At 35.2% G+C, this 21,610-nt stretch overlaps 2 protein-coding genes across 5 annotated transcripts; one reads left to right on the top strand and one right to left on the bottom strand.

Annotated features, from left to right (window-relative positions):
* Positions 1 to 3,215: 3,215 nt before the first annotated feature.
* Positions 3,216 to 12,909, bottom strand: sirt5 (sirtuin 5). 4 transcript variants are annotated; one of them, XM_039693163.2, is made up of 10 exons: positions 12,695 to 12,909; positions 10,400 to 10,546; positions 10,157 to 10,290; positions 8,834 to 8,905; positions 7,159 to 7,312; positions 6,900 to 6,987; positions 6,736 to 6,789; positions 4,939 to 5,062; positions 3,779 to 3,894; positions 3,216 to 3,571 (listed from the first exon to the last, which is right to left on the bottom strand). In XM_039693163.2, exons 2-10 carry the CDS (start codon positions 10,497 to 10,499, stop codon positions 3,499 to 3,501), a joined length of 915 nt encoding a protein of 304 aa, XP_039549097.2. In that variant the 5' UTR covers positions 10,500 to 10,546; positions 12,695 to 12,909; the 3' UTR covers positions 3,216 to 3,498. The 4 variants fall into 4 exon arrangements, with proteins under 4 accessions (XP_039549097.2, XP_039549096.2, XP_039549099.2 ...); XM_039693162.2 differs by having other exon boundaries at positions 10,400 to 10,517; positions 12,695 to 12,908; XM_039693165.2 differs by having other exon boundaries at positions 10,400 to 10,484; positions 12,695 to 12,908.
* Positions 12,910 to 13,755: 846 nt separating this feature from the next.
* On the top strand, positions 13,756 to 21,494 carry ftr85 (finTRIM family, member 85). Its single transcript, XM_039693537.2, has 6 exons — positions 13,756 to 14,187; positions 15,115 to 15,210; positions 15,355 to 15,588; positions 15,672 to 15,831; positions 20,217 to 20,276; positions 20,363 to 21,494. The coding sequence occupies exons 1-6, from the start codon at positions 13,849 to 13,851 to the stop codon at positions 20,893 to 20,895; spliced, it is 1,422 nt and encodes a 473-aa protein (XP_039549471.2). The 5' UTR covers positions 13,756 to 13,848; the 3' UTR covers positions 20,896 to 21,494.
* The last annotated feature ends 116 nt before the right edge of the window (positions 21,495 to 21,610 follow it).

Below are 21,610 nucleotides of genomic sequence, written 5' to 3'. Positions count from 1 at the left end.
ATTATCTTTGTTTTTGTCTCGAGGACCCCCTCGATAATGAGACGTTTCATCTCAAGGGGTTATCCTCAACAATAAATTAAAAAAATAATAATAATAATAATAATAATAAAAAATTCAATACACGTCTGAGTGAAATGCATTATCGAACAGGAAAAAAAATGTAGGGTGGGATTAATTTCATAGATTGATTATTGGTAATTGATTGGACTGTGAGCTTTTCATATCAGAATGGAGACAGATCTGAATGCAACTGGCTACAGTGTGACCTTGCAAACGTCAACAGAGAACTCTGAACTCTTTTTAAAGGGGCGATGAACTGAGAAATCAAATTTTCCTTGAGCTTTTGACATCAGGTCATCATATTATAAGAATATCCTGTAAGTTTCAGAACTGAAAACATCCTTGTTAGTCCAATAAAAGCTTTTATTGACACCAGCCTCAGGAAACAACTCGTTTTTAAAAGTGGGGAACTATGACGTCAAAGAGGATAAAACACCACCCCCGCAGAAGAAGATCAACGCCTACTTCAACACGGCCGGTTTAGCCCTGCCCACCGATTCGCGCATTACACACATTGCTAACTAACATAGGCCTATCTCGTGATGACAAACCGGATCGAGAGTGAAACTCATTACAATATGAAAAACTGTTATCCATTCACAGCAGTGGGCGTTTACTTCCAAGTCTTCAATGCAAGATGGCCATAAAAACCGAGCGTTTTTGAGCTGGGCTCAAAACTAGGGTAGAAAATAGCCTATTACTTATTCATTTTGATCTTTTTTAATGTAAAAACCAAGCGAATGTCATAAGTTGACCTCAGACAACAATATAAAAAAATAAAAAAAACCTTCATGACCCCTTTAAAGATCACATGGTCATTTAAAAAAAAAAATGTATTGATGGAAGATCACAACCGGGATAATTAAAGGGGTGGTAAAATGCCATTTTCTCAAGATGTAAAATAAATATCTGATGTCCCAAGAGTGTGTGTGTTAAGTTTTAGCACAAAATACCCCACAGATATTTTTATATAGCATGTTAAAGTTGTCACTTTTTTAGGGTTTGCAAAAACGCATCGTTTTGTGTCTGGCCCTTTAAATGCAAATGAGCTGCTGCAAGAAGGCGGGGTTTCAAGAGCCCATGTGCATTAGCAGCTGATTTCCTCACGCAGACACACTAAAATGACAGAAACTGTTCTGCCTTTAATGTTAAAACAGAGTCAGGCAAAGATGGAGAGACTCAAGAATAAGTGACAATGCATGTTGAATGCAACAGGACGTCTCTGAATGGTTAGTTGATGAATTTGTGTTGCTGATGTGGAGTTAACTATCTTCAATTAGCATATTCTGTCATGATAATCTATAAATCGCTCATATAGAAACTGTTGTGGGCGGGGTTTATATACATTTTAGGGTTGGTGATGTCACTAACCCGGGAGGAAGCTCATGTAGTTCCTACCAGCCGTTTGTTGTAGTCCTTAAAAAACGATTTCTTTAAAAGAAAATATCTTCCTTTGCTTTGAACTTTGAGCGTTGTAACTTTGATAATGTCGTTTATGCTCAAACAGAAACATTACACACTAACTAAAGTTAGAAAAGTCAAATCATACTTTACCACCCCTTTAATATGTATTAAGAAAATAAACGGTTAATTGTGACTTTTTGCCTCTCTCTCACACACACACACACACACACACACACACAATGCTACTTGTTCACTCAGAATTTAGCTGATTAAATGTTTTGGAGTAGATAATACTAATAAAATGAATATTCACAAAAGAGATTTCAATCGGCTTTCCAAGGATTTATTAATATGAATGACTTAATGATTATCTAGGCCTAGAAATTATCATTTTTAAATTTCCTGTTATTTCCATCCAGGAATTAATAAAAAAAAAAGGCAAAATATGAAAAAAAGTTAAATTACTATGCAGAAAAACAACAAGATCCATATCACACCATACGTCTCTCCCACTTGCATTGTCCTCCCATCCATTACTTCATCCCTATCCTCCTGCATTGCCCTATCCCTGTCATCCAACAAGCCCAGACTAGGGAGACACTCAGATTGGTGTGAAATCGATATTTAATGGGGCCGTGCTTGTATGTGTGTGTAGGATTGATGTTTTGGATCTCAGAGGATTTTAGAGGCTAAGCGTATGTCGGGGGAGATATTTATTGTGCATGCGTGCGCGCGTACGTCGTTAAGCTCAGATTGGTGTGAAATTGTGGTTTAATGGACAGGAAATGGTGTGTGTTATTTTTGGAGCAGACCTCTCTCATCGCCTCAGAAACTAATGAGCCTCTCTCTCCAGGAGACCAAATCCACACACACTATCGGTTACACACCTCAAAACTACACACTCATTTATCATTTACAAACACAGACGTACCCCCCACCCCTCACCAATCTCACACGTATAAATACCAACCAAAAAAGCATTTTAAACAGTGTAGCTGAAGACACATTCAATTTCTTATACACAAACATGCATTCTGTTGCACATTTGTAAGTCAAATAAGTCAAGCGACTCTCTCAGCATTATTCCACAGTCCTGTGTTAACATGCAAGTGCGAATTTGTAGTTAGACTAGGAAGTGTAAAACAAAATAGCTTTTCTACATTTTGTATAAATGTAGAGAGAGAACGCGAGAGAGATTTCCAGCTGGAAATCATGGAATCTGGCATTGGACTAGACAGAATCAAGGTGACCCAATGCCACAGGGTGTGTGCGCACAAACAAACACAGACTCACTCAAATTCGCCTATTGACTTTGACCAAAAAAAAAAAAAAAAATCCTCCATCTGCAACATACTGTACACACACCAACAGCGGAAAAAAGCTCTATTTAAAAAGCTCTATTTAAAATTTAATTTCAGACAAATTTCATATAAAAATCTAAAACTAGAGCTGCACGGTTAATCAAAATTATAGCTTAAAGGCTCAGATTCAATTCAATATCTGTGCTGCACTTCCTGTAGTTTTCCACCAAAATAAATGTTAGTATTGTGTTTTTTTTTTTTTTTTTACTGTAATAATAATAATCACAATAATCATAATTCAAAACTTAATATAATTATTATATTATAAACATATTGATATACATTTAATTGACCAAACTGTGTAGAGCTTTTTATTTTATCATATTTTAAAATCACAAACACAAATATTATCTGGAAAAACTAACTCAAACCAAATAATTTAAAGGATAATCAATCTTCAGCCATAGAACACTTTATTTTATGGTAATTTAATTTTAAATTAATACATTATTTATTTAAACAGTTGTGAACACACAACTTTCACAATATGTTGCCAAATACGCCAAGCAAATACATTACTTAAAATGTAAATTCGGCTAAATTTTGCTGTAAATCTTCATAGTTGAGCACATAAGCCATAGGAAAACCAATCACATGAAGGCATGAACCAATCCCTGTTCGTGTGCTCTCAGTCAAAGTGGGCATGAACGGATGGGTCATGCCTTCTTTCTCCTTAAATGGGCTCACTCTCGTGCCGTTCCAGGGCGGGAGGCAGTGTGGTGCCACAAGGACCCTCAAAGTGATATCTGTTGGTGAGAAACACATCTCAAATAAACCACACACAGGTGTTCAATTTCTATGGTTCATTGTTTGCTGAAATGTATCACTTAGAGTCCATGCGCATGTGAAAGCTTGTGTGCGCTAGAGCATCTATGCGTTTTCCTCTTAAACCGGTTGACTGAGAGGCATCTCTATGACTCATGTTAGATAGTTTGTGTATTTGTGTGTCTTACTTAAAGCGTTTAGTAGCAGGTGTGCACTCCATGTTGAATTCAGCTACAGGCACACCTCTACTCGCCACCTGAGGAGCGAACATGGCCGCTGGGTAAACTATGGAGGAGGTGCCCACCTGGAGAAAGGAAAACAATGTTACGCACACAGAATACAGTTGGAGATGACAAATTCTTTACGTAAAGCAGTCAAAACACACACAACTGTGTTTGGAATTGATGAAATTGTGTAGTAAATGTTTTAGGCAGGCACTAAAACCTAGTGAGCTGTTAGGCGGCATTCTAACTAAACTCTCTAAACTTCGTAATACCTCATTTGTGGCAACCTTCAAGACTCAGCAAAAAACATATCTGTTTAACATGTATTTTGGATAATGTGGCTATATGTGTCCTTATGCGTGTGGGTTTGTTAATGTATTGTAATGTACAATGTAAAGTGACCTTGATCTACGGAAAGCCACTATATAAATAACACTTAATTTTCTTCTTTAAACCTCACAAATAGAAGTGGGCCATAAACTGGTTAAAACAATAAACTAATATGTTAACCAGTAATAATTTTATGAGCATGATTTCTATTGCAGTTATGCCAGTATTTCCTGCAATGAAAAAAACAAACACATTTTACCCAAAATCAAAATGTACCCGATTTGAGAATGTTTTTTTTTTTTTTCGCTCTTGATTTGCAAAACTTGCCAGATTTAATATGAGGAAATAAAAGCAAAAACAAACTCAGCTAAATCCGATTCACAAACACAAATGACTCATTTGAGCAGCTTCTTTAAATGATTCATTTTACTGATTTGAATCAGTCTGATGAATCCTTCACTGATTTAAGTAAACAGAATCAAGATACAGTATGACTCTCTGGAAGTTCATGAAACTTTACTTGACGTAATTTCTGACTACAACTGATCTCAACTAATTAATTCCAGTGGAGTCTGATGCTAGCCTGTTGCTAAGCCAACAATCTGATACTTAAGTATAAGCTAAATGTGATGCTAATTTTGTATTTCTTTGAAATGACGTATTAAGGAAGGCAAAATAATGTTGCAGCTTACACTGTAGCTTCTGTCACAGTCTTGATGTCCATAAATGCTTTCTGGGTATGTAGTTCTATACATAATTTCTGCAGTGTTATGCATGCATGTGTGGTCACTCACCACTAAACAGAGATCACACTTTTCCAGCTCCTCCTCCACAGCGGTGAGAATATCTGAATCCAAAGTCTCTCCAAACCAAACCACATGAGGCCTCAGCAAGCCATTACAGCCCCTCTTTTCACACCTACAAACAAAAAGTGCAAAACTAACATCTTTGAACATGAAGCATAAATAGACACATGGATATCTGCTGCCCACTGTTGGAAAAAAGGTGTTACTAATCTAAAAAGCTTGACAATTTCTACAGGGATCTTTCTATCTTTTTTTTTTTTTTTTTTTTCTATTTACCCCTGAAGTCTATAATGTGTGTCAAGGTTTCTTGGATCAAAACAGTCCTAATTTTGTATTACATGACTACCCTCCCTCCCTCATTCACTACATTAAACAGCCTTAAAATATGTTTACAATGAAGAAAACTGGAGGTATGCATTCCACCAGTATCTGATTAGATTTATTGCAGCACAACATAATTCCTGATTTTTTTGTAGTCAGGAGTGGGTGATGTTCTTAAAAATGTTTAGTGGAAGCAGTCTAAGAGTTGTATATGAGAAATATTATGACAACAATTACAGCTGTTTTATATTTGAATATATTACACTGGTTCTGAAGAAACATTTCTTATTATTATCATCAATGTTGCTTTATGTTTTAGTGAAAACCGCTATGCAGTTTTTCAGGATTCGTTTATATATATATATATATATATATATATATATATATATATATATATATATATACGCATACACATTAATAAATGTATATATATATATATATATATATATATATATATATATATATATATATATAAATGTAAATGTTTTTACTGTTACTTTTGATCAGTTTAATTTGTCCTTGCTGGATAAAAGTATTATTTTCTTTCAAAACCTCAAAATTAACAAGTGTAATTCTCATTTTATTTAAAAAAAAAAAAAAAAAAACGGTTACAAAATCCCATGCAAAAGGTTTCGCAGACTTCCACACAACTGTATATACATATTTACCCAAAAGTGCTGCATTTTACAAGGTGCAGCAATTTCTGACCCATCATCACGCTCTACTGATCTGCATTTAAAAGTAGGTTAGGCAATTTGCCTTAATAACCAGTTTTTATTATACTGTGTGAAACTCTTCACATACTGGTAGCAATCAATGATAGAAGGGATCTAAATATTACAACAAATCTTCATTAAATTTACATATCTTCTGTGAATGTTTTAGGACCAAATATGTTTGTCTAATCACACGATGTCCTATGTGACTGTCAACATATGTATCTCCATAAAACCTCCGTGCACCAGCTCGGGCAAACATCACACGTCATCATCACGTTTCATGAGGCTATGCAGAGCTTTAGAGGCACAGTCACCGGGCGCCATTTACAGTTCCTCCTGAACCAAAACAACAATCTTATGCCAAGTTCATGCCATGTCATAACCATAATAACAAAATGGCAACCATGTGACGTTCTATTGGAGCTGTTCACGTCCTCGGACTCAGTTTTATGCGTTTCTATGTCAACGCCAAAAATGAATCTGCAGCAGTCAGGTGGTACAAGTCAAAGCTCTGTAAGTTGTTTACATTCATTACTATTCAAATGTTATGTGCTTTGAGACATGAGGTAGTTTAATGCCGTCTCTCATCTCGTGAAGCTTTGCAGACTCGGCTGTGTGCGTTTATGTGTTTTGAAGGAGGCGTGGCTTTGGAGACGCTCTGAAGGGAGAGTGGGAACTTATGCTTTTAAAGCTAGCCTCTCCGAAATCGCCAACCCTGTCTTTACCAACATACACGCTCACAAACCTGGGCAGGTCCTTAACTGGTATTCTGGCATCCTTGGCATTGGGGTCAGGCTCTCTGAGGATTGGAAAAACAAAAACAATAACGAGCAAATAGGAGATTGCAGTCTCTTGTGATTTAAAATAATATTTGATAAAATAATGGTGGTGTGTTTGCGTGCTTTCTACCCTTTCCCCTCCAGAGCAGGACAGATTGGACTCTTGTGGTTGGCTTTGACTTCTCCACAGCTCATGCAGCGAGTTTTAAATAGACTACCTAGAGAGAGAGATAGACAAAAGAGAAAGATATCAGTTGAAGAGAAGAACCAAAATTAGAAGGATTAATTGTATGGAAAGAAAGACGGGACACCCTCCAAATGGATGACCAATCATTTTCAGTTCTGTTAATCAGATTTTAGCCACAAATTAATGTACGTTGTTGTCTCACCGTGGATCTCATAGACGTGTTTGGAACCAGCGCGATGGTGCAGCTCATCGATGTTCTGAGTGATGATCACAACAGAGCGCCCCTGCTGGCTGAGACGGGACTCGCACTCTGCTATAGCCAGGTGTGCTGGGTTTGGCATCTTACTGCGCATTACCTGTATATATTACCATGAACCAAACACTAACATTTTTTAGTGATAATTATTAAAAGCAATTTAACTGCAGCTCTAGTGTGTAAATGTCTACAGGTACTTAATGACTTTTGATTTTGAAAGTATTATATACATAAAAAAAAAATGCAGTATTATGTAAGGGATAATTGACGACGAGCCATTGAATAAGAAGAAGAAAATTATTGCAATTATTCCGCAATTATTTATACTACGGTTACCACACCTCAAGACATTGTTCAGATGATGTATTTCAAGATGTTTGTCAGGTTTTTGTAATTAAAACGCTTTTATGTGTAGGATTAATTCCTTAAGCATCTAATCCCAAGCCTCCGTTGCTAATTCCAAAACGTCATTTTAGAGCTAGTAATGGATGCTTCAGCCACTGATAGCAATCTAATGCAGTTATTTATGCAATTAGAGAGAGAGAGAGAGTTATCAAGCATGAACTATCAAACTTTGAATTACCTGAATCTGTGCGTCCCTCAACAGTGTTCTGCTGCAGCGTCTCTACTAATAGCGAAAGTTTATCTGCTCCAAGTACAGCACTGTTATTTCCTCGCTAGTGAGAAATGTCATGTACGTAGGCCTAGCTTTTGCCGATAAAATTATCAGAGCAGTGCTGACAACAACAGGTTTCTGTGCGAGTATGTGTCTCCGTACTGTGTGTATGTGTGTGCACACATACACACAGTACGGAGACACATACTCGCACAGAAACCTGTTGTTGTCAGCACTGCTCTGATAATTTTTTGCAACAAAATAATGATTTATTATATAAGGAAAGCACATAATTTGAGTGTGAGAGAGCTGGAGAAAGATTATGTGCTTTCCTAATATAATAAATCATTATTTTGTTGCAAAAAACAGGGAAATATGTTGTCCTTTTCATCCTATTGTGTACTATATTTATTTTCTTGGTCAGTGTCGTTGTGGATTTTGGTTCTTTTGCTACAGTAGTCTGTAAGGACCTTTGAAATAACTGAAATCATAACTGAAATCAACTACTTTAGCCCTGAAAATAAATTGCACACCTTAGAACGCATGTCAACCAATCAGAATCAAGCTTTCAACAGCCCTGTAGTATAAAATAAATACATTTGTATTAATATTTAAACTTACAAGTTAAGCAGATGATGTTTTACTGGTACTGGTACCTACAACTGAATTTTAGTGTGGTGAAAACACTAATAATGGCTTCTTCTTCTTTTAAATGCAAGCATGCAAATCATAATTGATCTACTATTTTAGTAGTAATTCCACCCCCATGTGGATGCTGTTTTAATTTCAGGCCCAGAAATAAACACTGCCACACCTGGATCTTTTAGATTCCTCACTGCAATTCTAAGCATGCAAAACAGTCTCATTTGTTAATTAACATAATCCAAGTATTTCTATTTTACTAAATTATCAAATGTATAATTACTAAAGTGAATTGATCACTGAAAAGAAAAAAAAATGGCATTATGATAATGGTAGCCATTTAGTTAGTAATGTGTGACCCACCTCACGCCTGTAATGGTAAAATTCCCACACTAAAGAAGGATCTCGAGAGAAAGCTTCAGGGGTTGCCAAATCCTGAAAGACAGCGAGAGGTTAAAGACCAAGAAATGGTCCTTTTAAAGGAAAACCAGACAAAAAAAAAAAAACAGTAACACATTTTCTATTTGCGTACATGTGTTGTGACTACAGCAAGTTACTATTTATGAGCTGTTATAGGAAGCCTGACAGATTTGGTTAGATCTGTCAAATAGACGTTGAACGTTTACAGTCATTATTTACAATGCAACATGTAAACTATCTTTTACAGGCCCATTTGTATATAAAACTGAAACATAAATTGAAGAAAAGACAGGTTGCTGTATGAAGTGTTGAATATACAGGGGTTCCCTGCTACTGCAACTTTTCCTCTGCTTCAACCAATCTCTTCATTTAGAAGTGCATTTAGGCTTATTTATGTTGTGAAATAGAGCTTGGCTACTCCTTGTACTGTTACTGTTAGGCTGTTACTCAAACCTCAGGCACATATACAGATTATAATAATACTACTATGTATTGGAAAATGTCTTTTTAGGGCCATCAAAGTTAGTGTGCACTTATATTTCTGAAATATGTATATAATTATACCCAGAATTATTATTTTTTTTACATTTATTAAATGTAATCATTTTTCTTTCTGCTTTTGGATCATTTGTTTTTTTTTCTAAAATATTTTAAATTAATGTTTCAGTTGATATTTTAACATTTTATTTTATTTAATCATTTTTAATAATTTAAATAATTGTTTTGATATAATTTTAAAAATAATTGTTTTGATTTAGTTATCTAAATATTATTAGATTTAATATATCACTCTCACAGCATAAATTGATTTTTTTACGTAAAAATATACAGCTGCCTTTATAATATCAATGGTGTCCCTCAGTAAAAAAAAAAAAAAAAACTTGGTATAAGTCATATTTTGTTAATTTATGCTAAAACATCTTGCTACTACTGGAATGATTTTAATCTTCTTTTTTTTCTATATTGTCTACAGATACACATTGCAAACATTGTGCGTGTATGTGTGGCCCTGGTAATCCCTATGATATACGGACAAAATGATCCCCACAAAGATGCAAATATCCAAAATCCTCATGGATCCCCATGAGGAAAACAGCTTATAAATCATACTAAGGGATTTTCTTTGAAAAATGTAAACATGCAGAAAGTTTTCAGTGATGGGTAGGGTTAGTGTAAGGGGATATAATATACAGTTTGTACAATAAAAAATCATTATGTCTGTGGAGTCCCCAACAAACAGGAACCCAACTTGTGTGTGTGTGTTACCTGTGCCTGCCATTTCCTCCAGTACCCCCCCTGTCCTCTAAAGGTTGGTACGCCACTCTCTGCACTCACTCCAGCCCCCGTTATGATAGCAATGTGCTTTGCTTTATCAAACTCCTTACGAAATTGTGTTAAATCTACAAATAAATACAAATATATTTAGTATCAAATCATTTAGTTCACAGGCATTAACACAACATCCCCAAAGATCTTTTCAGCATTCTCCTCAAAGTGCTAGTGTCCTACCTGAGCTTGGTCTGGCCATCTTTGGAGATCTCAAGTTCAGTCTGACTGCCGCACACAGGTGAGAGGTCAAACCCCTACACACCAACTGCCGCACAATCATTGAGGGTTAAATGTCACGCTGCACAGCAAGAAAATCAAAAAGCATACCTATAAAATAACCCAAAATGCAATGTACTCACAAGTAGACATGATACACAGAATAAGTGCAGCACTTCCTCTTTCTGTAAGAAGCTGTTCGCTTACTAAAAAAGGAGGCGTGTCCTAAAACTAGTTTTACATGTTGGGAAATTCTGGAATGATATCCTTCTTCCATTCATACTCATATTATGACCAAAATATATAACTATATATTAGTGCTGGGAAACTATTAATTGCATCCAAAATAAAAGTTTGTATTTTCATATGTGTGTGTACTGCGTATAATTATTTTGTATATATAAATACACATACATGCTTGTATATATTTAAGAAATATGTGCATGTATATGTTGTATGTATATTTATACAGAATTTATATTATATATAAATATTAACAGTGTATATATAAATAACAATTTTTTCTTAAATATATACACAAGTGTGTATACAAAATAATTATACACAGTATAACATACAGGTCCTTCTAAAAAAATTTGCATATTTTGATAAAGTTCATTATTTTCAATAATGTAATGATAAATTTAAACTTTCATGTATTTTAGATTCATTGCACACCAACTGAAATATTTCAGTTGAAATATTATTTGTTTTATTGTTTTAATACTGATGATTGGCATACATGAAAACCCCAAATTCCTGTCTCAAAAAATTAGCATATCATGATAAGGTTCTCTAAACGAGCTATTAACCTAATCATCTGAATTAACTAATTAAGTCTAAACACCTCAAAAGATTCCTGAGGCTTTTAAAAACTCCCAGCTTGTTTCATTACTCAAAATCGCAGTCATGGACGAGAATTGGAGCCGCCATCTTAAACCGGTCATCCGCTCAGAGAGACCGGTCAGACACAAGAACAGACACTCTCTCTCTCTCTCTCTCTCTCTCTCTCTCTCTCTCTCTCACTCACACACACACACACACACACACACACACACACACACACACACACACACACACACACACACACACACACACACACAGAACGTGTTTGCATCAGTAATTTCTTTAAATTAAATTCGGACAACATTAAGCCTACACATTTTTATTGTAGGCTATGTGGATGTGGGAGGGGAAAATGTCGAGACTAAAGCCCTATTCGGATCAACTTTACAAGGGTAGATGGAGTAAGTTAATGTAATTTTATTTTACCACAGGACTTCTGTAGCATCAATAGCCAAATGGCATGTGATAAGATATAGGTTATCAATAAAACTAGAAGTTGGAGGGGTAACTCAATTTGTGTGCATGTATGCATGTACTATATTAAAAACCCTCCGTGCAGAATATGCAATTTCCTCTTGTTAAATTTTAATTTGATTACATTTTGATTAAAAAGTTAAAGTTTTTTTTTTTTAATTCAATTATTTACTATATATATATATATATATATATATATACATACACACACACACACACACACACACACACTTTTATATAAGGTGTGATTATTAATCACGATTAATCGATTTGACAGCACTAAGTCGAAATTGACATACTAATAAAAAAATGATGACACATGACTATAAATAAGTCGGCATCTCAATATGCCTGGGCTTTTTCCTGCTCAGTTGTGCTTTAACAGGGTGCTGTCACTCATCTCCATTCTGAGAAGAAAAAAAAAAGTCTAAATGGTGACATGATAAGTCATAATTGTGGCAGAAAGTCATAATTGTGACAGAGTCATAATTATGACTTTTAATCTCATAATTGACTTAGCAATCTCATAATTATGACTTAATATTATTAAGTCTTTTATGACTATGCCATAATTTCCATGTATCTTATAAACTACAAAAATTGGCAACATTTTCACTTTTTGTGTCAATTAAAATTTTGATTAAATGGGCATCCATAAACGGCACTAATTGCAGGATCAAACAATTATGAACTCTGGTGGTGCAATAGGCCAAACTTTAAATAAACATATCTGGACCTTGAAGGACCTTTTAAAAGTGACCACAGCTCTGCAGAGGAGCTGTTACAAGTTTAAGTGCAAAATAGTTCAAGTATAAGACGGTTTAACTCATTCGTAGCTTGACAAACATTTGATGGGTCAACAAAGCAGCAGTAACTGATACTTTGCCACATAAACACACAGCTCTCGTCTAACAGAGTGAAGGGAAATGCTTAAGTTACCTGCGTATGTTGCGCTGCCTTCTGTCACACAGATTGTGTAGAACTAGAAAAGGAGCAGAATATGAAATCTGTACTTGTTACATTTAGTTCCTGTTATGAGCCAAAGGAAGACGGGTGCGCTCCCATCGGCTTTGTAGAACTGTACGCACAACACGAACCACGCGACAACATATCACAGTCTATGGTCTGCGCAATCACATGGTGTTTATTTTGAAAATGACAGGGTTTTTTGACTTTTATTTTGTATTCACGGTGCGGCTTGGACGCGGCCTCTGTCAAAACTCACCGGTAGTGACGACGACGATGGATTGTGACCAGGTTGTGACGACGAGAGTGGCCTCTAGTGTGGAATTATATTACCGTCCTATTAAAAAAAAAATATATATATATATATATATATATATTACCGTCCTATGATTACTGTCAGTCACAAAAAAAAGCTCGAAATATAACTGTGATTTCATCGATAGCTCGGTATGTTAAAGTGAATTTAATATTTAAATGTTGGTTAATGGTTATACAAAATATATATATCCCCCACAGTGCTTAACATATGTTGTCCATTTCTATTATGTAACTTTATCCCTTATAATTCATGAATTGCTATTTTTTTCGGCATTCAAAATGGTTTGATTTTTTTCCATTACTGATTAAAAAAGGAATGCCGATCGATCGATCGATCGATCGATCGATCGATCGATAGATCGATAGATAGATAGATAGATAGATAGATATCAAGTATCCACACACCCTTATTTTGTCCTATAAATAGTGCTAACATAAACCAGAAAACATCTTGTGAGACATTGTCATTGTGCACTCATTCATCAGTGGACATGAACAGACATGCATTGGAACCACCATGAGGATAATCTTTACAGAGGTTTTGCTTGTGTAGCCCATTTAAAGCTGTGAATCAGTGTTCTTCAAGTAAAGATGAAAATGTTATTTTCAAAACAACAACAATGATGTAATAGTGACTTAATAAGCTTGTGACTTCTGAAACATGGCCACACAGTGACACATTACAATGAACTCCTCCCATTACAAACCCATACAGGCACTAGCCTACTAGTGGGAGGCACTTGAAGCAAACGCCATACTCTCTCCACACACAAAGCTGCTGTGGCCAGTCTGTTTCTTTTACTTTAACTATGGCAGAAGAAGAGGCTGGTATTTTTGTCAACCAGGAGCAGTTCAGCTGTCCCATCTGTATGGAACTCCTGCGAGACCCCGTAACCATTCCTTGTGGACACAACTACTGCATGGAGTGCATTAAGACCTTCTGGGAGCAGAAGAACCAGAGGAAGTTGTGCAGCTGTCCACAGTGCAGGCAAACTTTCTCCCCGAGACCTGCACTCAACAAAAACACTCTGTTTGCTGAAGTTGTTGAGAGACTGAGACATACTGGAATTCGTTCCCACACCCTACCTGGAGTTAAGAATGATGAAGACATTGCAAAAGAAAAGCATGATCTCGTCATCTTCTGTGAGGTGTGTCTGACTTCTCATCTGTCTTTAAATTTGATGCTGAAACTTTGTAATAACTTTTAAAAGAGTCAACTTTTAAAAATAAAAGGGTCAACAAATAAGAGGGTCAACTTTTATATTTACTTTCGTGAATAAGTCAGTATGTAATAAGTATATGTGTGTGCGTGTGTGTGTGTGTGTGTGTGTGTGTATAGTTATTTTTTAAAATATTGATTGATTATTCATTTATAAATATTTTTATTTTTGGGGTCTAAACAGTCATGGGGATCTGCAGGGATCCTCCATATGACATCATTCCATATTTCATATTCTTTCGATGTTGGTCATACTTTGAATGTTTCTCAATTATTTATATTATTTTAACAAAACTGCTTCACTGCTTTTTCCACCCTAATAAATAATAATAAAAAAATCAAGAGTTCCATCCTTTTATTTAGGCTTTTTCTTTCATTATGATAAAAGGACATTTTTGACACTTTTGATTTTTGATATTATACCTCAATATATATCAAAATTAATTTTAATCAGAATTTAAAAACATGTTCATCACAGAAGAGGTGTGTTCCAAAATTAAGTTATTGTAGACTCTTATGAAAAGGTTATATATATATATATATATATACAGTATATACACACACACATAGAACCCTAGATGGTTCTGTCAGTTGCTTTGTATATATACCCTTTTAGGGGATCCCATCATGAGATCATTTTATGGATTTATTATATATAATTTAATAATTTTATTTAAATGTATTATTTATTTAAAACATACTTTATCACTATTGAAATAACCTCTTAATAAACTGTTTTTGCGTAAACCATTTTAAAATTTGAAATAGACCCGACTGATATTTTTTTCTTTCTTTTTTTCTAAGAGTGTATGAATGTTTCTTTATGTGTGTAATGTGCATCACCTCTGGTCTGCAGCAAGAGCTTAAGCGGTCACAGAGGAGATTCCAGCAGGTCATAAAGGAGCGCGAGACGGAGCTACAGGATCTGAGTCAAGCCGTAGTGTCCCTCAGGGTGAGTTCAGGGGGACGTGGAAAGTCCTGATGGAGAAGCGGGATGGTGTGGGTTATCAACTTAAAAGTAAGAGACCCATTATGGGCAGGAAGGTTTTGCACTCTTGGACTCATCACTTCTCTGGTCCTGTATGTTGTCAAAAAGAGCTCTGCCCAGGCAGCGGTGGAGGATACGGAGAAGATCTTCACTGAGCTGATTCAGTCCATTGAAGCTCTTTGTTTTGAGGCGACGGAGATGATCAAAGCAAAGGAGCAGAAGGAATTAGACGAGGCCCATGGATTTATGGAGAAACTGGAGCAGGAGATCTCAGAGTTCAAGAGGAGAGATGCTGAATACGACACTATTGCACGCCTTGATGATAAAACTCAGTTCCTCAAGGTAACGTCAGTGCTTTTGGATACCACTTGGGTACTTATCATCTGTAATTTCGATCTAAGAGTGTATTTAATTCTATTCCTCAGAGTTATGAAACACTGTGTAGTCTGCCAGAGTTGGTGACCTCTCCTGCAGTTCTAGCCAATCCAGACTTCTGTTTCGATATGGTGTCAAGAAAACTCACAGTTCTGAGTGAGGACATTAAAGATCTATGCCTAAAAAAATTTGAGAAATTATCGAAAAAAGGTGAGTCGTCAAATGATTATGTTTGGAATAGCATGCGAACTATAATATATAGTATATAGAATACGTGGATGGTGCAGTAAGCGATTTCTGGGAAACACTGTTAAAAGTGGATTGAACTGAGCAGCACAACACAATAGCCAATCAGCAGTAGGGGGCGTGTCCACTCATAACAGAGGTGGAGAGAGAGAAAAAAAAAGAGGGAGATTTGAAGAAAGACTGTAGAAAAAGTGATGACCGAGAGACATTACAAAAGAGAAAATATCAGAGGAATATCACTAGGAATAGCAATATATGAAAATAACTATAGCTTCCGGCCGACGGCTTGCCCATGTCGAAGCTTTGATGTCTCTCGCGGGCTGGGCAGCCACGTTCGTCATTACATTGTGCGTCAAGACGAAGGGTTAGTATTTTGTTGTGAAACAATGCGTATGGCCGTCTGCCGGAAGCTAGTTATTTTAGTTGATAACATTTTAGATATGGATATTTTTTTTATCATTTCGCTAGATAAGACCCTTTTTCATCGTCTGGTGTCGTGTAAAGCCCTTTGAAGCTGCACTAAAACTTTCACTTGGACCTTGAACCGTTTGGTACCCAATGAAGTCTATGTTTTCATCAAAAACCAAAAGGGGGGGGGGGGGGGGGGAAACACTTCATGTCAAGTCAAGTCAGTCTCATGTTAATCTTGAGTGCCTATTGAGTAATATTGCATCCATCATATCTCCAAAACATCTTTGGTTTTATTATATTTATGAAAGAAAGGATAGGCTGTACCGAGTCTTTCCAGAAAAAGCCGAGCGGGTGGAGGCGTGCCGTGTGGGCGGTGTTTTTAGAACACCATGTCATGCGCGAGTTTTAGAACATTTGTGTGTACTCGTGGTTTATGAAGACATGATTTGGTGTTTTACAATAAACAAACAGACACCTACAGTAGCCACCTATGGATTTAAACAAACACACACCATATATCACATGCTCCATAGATACATTAACTATACGTGAAAATGTTGTTTAGCCTGCTTGCTGTGCTTAAGTTACACGCCGTAGACACACATACATTTGAAGCAGTTCTACTCACTGCCTGCGGTTTCAACGCAAGACCGTTAACCTTTAGTGTTGGGACTGCTCCATCCTTGAGAACTCAACGATTAGCAAATCCGGCTTCGAACTGGGCCTTGTTAATAAAAAAAATCATCATCGAATACATGGAACAAACAAGAACACTTGCACAACTGTTGATGTTCTGGAAAAACACATCCAGATTGATACTAGATTGTTAATAAACTTTATTATACAAACTTTATATATATATATATATATATATATATATATATATATATAAAGTTTGTATAATAAAGTTTATTAACAATCTAGTATCTAGATTGATACTAGATTGTTAATAAACTTTATTATACAAACTTTATATATATATATATATATACAGTGTTGGGAGTAACGCATTACAAAAGTAATACATTACAGTAACATATTAGTTTTTGCTGTAACGCAGTAGTGTAAGGCATTACTAATCAATTTTCAGTAATATTTTACTTGTAAAGCTTGTATTACAGTTGTATTACAGTGTATTTTACTTCTTAAAGGCAACAGACTATGTGAAAATTTTAAAGCAGTCTTTTTGTGCCAGTTCAGAGCGGTCGTGTCTGTAACATTGTTTTTCCCTCATAAATGCGAACACGAAAACTAAAATGCCAACCCCTCCTCATCCGATTTGCGCAGTGTAATTAACAGAATTACAAAAAATATATTTTGCCTCCTATATTTTTTTTTCACGCATGAATGTGTGTCTTTTCCCTAATATTAAAAATAAAACATAGACTGATTTGTCTAATGTCTGTCCTTTAAGGAAATAGCCTATATACGTTTCAATACATGTATTTTCGGAGAATTTTTATTTCAAGTTTTGACTGCAAATGTCATGTCCATAATGCTGGACTTCCCCAATTTTAAATAATTTATCCTCAACTAGTTTTGTGGTGTAGGTCTACGTATTTTATAATGTTAACTTCAAATACTAATAGCCTAATTTAAAGATAAGGCAGCAGTGGATCTGGACGGTAAGGAGAATAACGCTGGGAGTTGGAAGAGGTGTGTCGCGATTCTGTAGGTTCGTGGATCTGAGTCGTGTGGCGAATCGCGATTTCGGTTTCATATTGCATATCGTTACAGCCCCAAAGTTAAGTACTACTTAATTATTTTGGTGAAAGTAACTCAAAAGTAATACATGAGTAATGTAACGCATTACAATTCTGAGACAGTAATATTGTAAGGTAATGAATTACTTTTAAATAACAGTAACAAGTAATACCTAATGTATTACAGTTTGGAAATAACTTGCACAACACTGTATATATATATATATATATATATATATATATATATAAAGTTTGTATAATAAAGTTTATTAACAATCTAGTATCAATCTGGATTTTCCAGAACATATATATATATATATATATATATATATATATATATATATATATATATATGAGCAAGGAGACATAAAAACATATTTTTTGGGGAGTGTTCTCCATATGCAGTTATTTTATTATTTAACACCTATAGTGTAGATGGTATTTGGGTGGCTGAAGACTCAATATGTTCAATGCCAGTCCAGAGAAATGCCAGAAAATTGGCCACAGGACAAGTAAGGTCCCAACAACTGCATTTAAAAATCAATTTCTTTAAAATTATTCAGTTGATAAATACACAGCATAGGCAAATTATTAACAGCAGTCGCAGTTAAAATGTTAGTCATTTGTCCTGCATTGGATATTGATTAGCTTTGCATGAATTATGAAAATTTTCAGTAGTTCTCTGGGAAGCATTAAAAAAAAATAGTTATTGTGTAATAATTAGTAGTGAAGTACCACTTTCATCTGTGTGCTATTACTTACTAGTTCATTAATCAGTTTCTTGTTACATAATAGTAGTTACTAGATTATTAATAAACTTTTTCAGTAGTTCTCTAGGAAGCATTAAAAAATAGTAGTTATTGATTAGGTAATAGTGAAGTACCATTTTCATCTGTGCGCTATTACTTACTAGTTTATTAATCTGAGTTTCTTGTTAGTTAATAATAGTTACTAGATGCTGTTAATAGTTTGTTACTCATTGTTTTTTTTTTTGTAGTTATTCATTAACACAGGAACCGTATTCTAAAGTATTACCTCGAAATGTTTATAAAGTGTGCTTATCTTACTATTAATTGTCAGTATCTAGTTCATACTGGATTCAGTAAACACATGCAAGTATTCCAAACACTATAAATAATAAAAGCTGAAAATAGTTCAATAAGTATGAATGTTAAAACCCTCTGATGGTCTTCGGGGTCTTTTTAACCAGCAAATTACTTATTAAAAATAAATGATCTTCGTCTAAATGGCATGAAACAGCTCTCAACCCTTTCTATATCTAAAAAAAAAAAATGTTTAATTGTAATGATATCTGTTTTTATATTTTTATATAAGACTCCTGCAAACAAAAATCCATCATCAAAATCAGAAACAACGCAGAACACAAATAGACTGAAGTGGCACAACCCAACAACAATGCTAAAAACATTCACAATGCAAAATTATCTTGCACGCACACACACAGGAATAAATTTGTGCCACTATAAAAACTTCTCTCTTATAATTTGTCACATAAAATAGTCCAAAATACAGAACCACCACAAAAAACACATCGACAATGTGAACGCTCACACATACACACACACAGAGAGAGAGAGAGAGAGAGAGAGAGAGAGAGAGAGAGAGAGAGAGAGAGAGAGAGAGAGAGAAAAGTTACTGCTTTATTTGCTCATTTGTTATGCTGTTCAGTTCATTGCATTTGATGTTCATGTCATGTATTTGTACTCAATATATAGTATAATTGTTCATATCTGTTCTGTTACAGTTTGTAACTGAAGTGTAGATTACCTTTTAATAAAATTATAAGAAAAAAAAGACATTTATCAATTTACAATTAGAAGAAAAATCTCAACTTTTTTTTTATTAGGTTTGATTCTAATCATGATGTAACGTTATTGAAAAACAAAATTCAGTACAAAAAAAAAGAGTAATTTTTATTGTTATAATTGTGATTTCAATTATTGAAATATGAATCCAACTGGAAAAAACTTGTGAAAAGATATCTTTCAGTTAGTCAAATAGCAAATAGCATATAATGGAGCTCTATAACCATCTAGTGGTTAAAATGATAATTTTTTACTTTTAAAACTACATTTTAAGGGCAGACATTTTACACTAAACCATGTAAAATTATCCATTTAGAAATGTCGGTATTTTAAATTTATAAAGTGAAGTTTACATAAAAAAGGTCAAAAGGGTCAAGATTCTTGCACTGATTATATTTTGTCGTCTTAGTGTCAAACCTCAAATTTATTCCTACCCCTGAACCCAAAGTCAGGGAGGAGTTCTTGGAATGTGAGTAACACAGTCACACCCACAATTGTCAATTGTCAACAGAGAAACTGACAAGTTAATTCAAATCTTGCGTCTCTGGATTTCAGATTCGGGTTCCCTGACTCTAGACGTGAACACCGCCCACAGAAACCTCAGCGTTTGCTCAGAGAGTGGAGAGGTGACGTTCATCAAAACATCTCTGTCCGTTCCTGACCACCCAGAGAGGTTTGATAACTATAGCCAGGTTCTGTGCAGAGAGAGCGTGACCGGCCGTTGTTACTTCGAGGCCGAGTGGAGCGGTAAGGGTCCTGTGCACATCGCAGTGTCCTATGAGGACATCAGCAGGAAAGGAAAGAGTACCCAGTGTGCATTTGGACACAACACCCAGTCGTGGAGTCTGGTGTGCTCTGAGGATACCTACACATTCTGGCACTGTGGAAAGGAAACTAAGATTCCCAAAATGCAGTGGGCTCACAGGGTTGGCGTTTATGTCGATTTCTCGGCAGGGATTTTGGAATTTTACAGCATCACAGACTCGATGAATCTCATCCACAAAATTCGGACTGCATTTGCTCAACCGCTCTATCCTGGCTTCAGGATTAACACTGGATCCAGTGTGAGACTTTGCTATCCACTATAGTGGCATATATATATATATATATATATATATATAAAACACTCTCATGGCATTTCATAACTATTTTACATTTTAGCGAATTAGTGGCTAATTCGTACGGTTTTGTACACTACACAGTTAGGGTTAGGGGTGGACATTCGTTATGTTTTTATTTTTGTTAAGTCACCATGAAATCAAAGTTAGCCATTTTTAATTTTTGAATGTTGCAAATGTATTATAAATAATGTATCCGTGCACATCATAATTTTTTAATTTGTTCTCATAATCCTTAATTAAAATAATTCACTCACATGAAATTGACCAATAGCAAACCACAATCATCCAATCAGTTCCCCATGGACAAAATTGAGTCCCACCCTACATTTATATTTCTTGTTTGAAATGTACATCACAATAGGGAACAAAAGATTATCGTACTTTCTGTTTCATGCCGACTTTGAATTAATCACATCATACAAATTCATACAAAGTCGCCACCTCGTAAAATTGTTGAATTTTCTCATGAGATAAGCTTGTAAATGTTAACGAAAGTTAGACTTGGTTGGGTGTGCTATCTTGAAATCTGTTTAAAAATAAATAAATAAATTCTGGGACCTGTTGTACATCAAATCCAACATCAATTTTTTTGATTAATCTTTTAATGTGTTTTTGTATTTACCTGCATTACTACCATGCTTATGGTCATAAAATATTTCAGTCACATGAAACCAATCAGCAT

This window comes from Pimephales promelas, chromosome 13 (assembly GCF_988280905.1).
Source record: "Pimephales promelas chromosome 13, fPimPro1.hap1.1, whole genome shotgun sequence".
Classification (NCBI taxonomy): domain Eukaryota; kingdom Metazoa; phylum Chordata; class Actinopteri; order Cypriniformes; family Leuciscidae; genus Pimephales; species Pimephales promelas.
This window is presented reverse-complemented; position numbering and strand designations above follow the sequence as displayed.